The 1,275-nt window shown below is 40.1% G+C and overlaps 1 protein-coding gene across 1 annotated transcript in view; it reads left to right on the forward strand.

Moving 5' to 3' along the window:
• Rpp30 (ribonuclease P/MRP subunit p30) overlaps nucleotides 1-1,275 on the forward strand; it is a 44,733-nt gene that overhangs the window by 6,859 nt on the left and 36,599 nt on the right. The window contains exon 4 of the mRNA XM_008849597.3: nucleotides 19-93. Within this exon, the coding sequence (XP_008847819.1) occupies nucleotides 19-93 (75 nt within the window). The remainder of the gene's footprint in view (nucleotides 1-18; nucleotides 94-1,275) is intronic.

Consider the following 1,275-nt stretch of genomic DNA (forward strand, 5'->3'; position numbering starts at 1 on the left):
ACATATTTTTATTTGTAGGGAAAATCAAGACCAATTAAAATTTTAACTAGATTGACGATTATAGTTACAGATCCATCCCACTGTAATGTTTTGGTAAGTTATTTTGCTTCTTTTGGCCTTCTATACTGTATTTATTAATACTAAACATTGTTGCATTTCATCACATCCCATTCTTCCACTTTTCTACATCACTCCAGTCAATGAGCTGTCCTGCTCTCCCTGTCTAGAATAGCATGCCTTTTCTATTCATGGTACATTTGTGGTGATACCACAATTAAAGAGTCCCTTGTCAACTCTTATTCCTTGAAATCATGTGATCCAGACACTAGATGGGTTCTAGAAATACTACTGTGGATAATATAGATAGAAATCTTTAGCTGTAAAGCTTATAGTTTAATTGGCAAGGCAAGCGTAGGCTGACCAAATAATAATTAGAAGTGTGATGAATGTTGAGACTGGAGAGATGGCTCAGTGATTAAGAAAGCTTGCTGCTTTTCCAGAGGTCCTACATTTGATTTCCAGCACCCACGTTGAATGTCTCACAGCCTCTTTTAACTCCTGCTCCAGGGGATCCGATGCCCTTTTCTGACGTACAGGAGCATCTGCACTCACATGCACATATTCACACACTGACACACACATGCATACACCTAAATAAAAATAAATTTTTAAAAAAGAAGGTTTAAAGAAGAAGCATCAAGTAAAGATGTTTTAAAAATATATTACCTGAGTAAGTTTATATTTGAATTGGAGCCCAAAGAGTTAGTGTCCTAGGTGACAAGCAGAAAAGACCTTATGCAAAGGTCCTGAAGGCAAGGAAAACATAATACGTTTCAGGAAATGAAATTATTCCGTAGGGCTGAGCCTAGGAGCTGGCTGTCTGAATAGGCTAGGGAGGGACACCTGGATCAAGATTTCGAGAGCAGTAATAAACCCTTACAGCTTTTAACTCAGAGACTACAATTCTGAGATTTACTTTACAGGGGATGGATTCAAGAGGGAATCTGAGAAATATTCAAGAGGAAGGACTGAATGGATTGGGTAATTGATGGATGTAAGACAACTCTGGGTGGCCTGAGCAGCCAGGCAGGCAGATAGAAGTACCAGTCATGGTTTTCATGAGCCACAAAAGGAGAAGCAAGCACAGAAGAGGATCTCTGTGAGATCAAGACCAGTCTGGTCTACACTGTGAATTCCAGGCCTGCTGGAGCTACAGAGAGACCCTGTCTCAAAAACGAGAGAGAGAGAGAGAGAGAGAGAGAGAGAGAGAGAGAG

This window comes from Nannospalax galili, unplaced genomic scaffold, assembly GCF_000622305.1.
Source record: "Nannospalax galili isolate Female #2095 unplaced genomic scaffold, S.galili_v1.0 scaffold384, whole genome shotgun sequence".
NCBI classification, from domain to species: Eukaryota; Metazoa; Chordata; class Mammalia; order Rodentia; family Spalacidae; genus Nannospalax; species Nannospalax galili.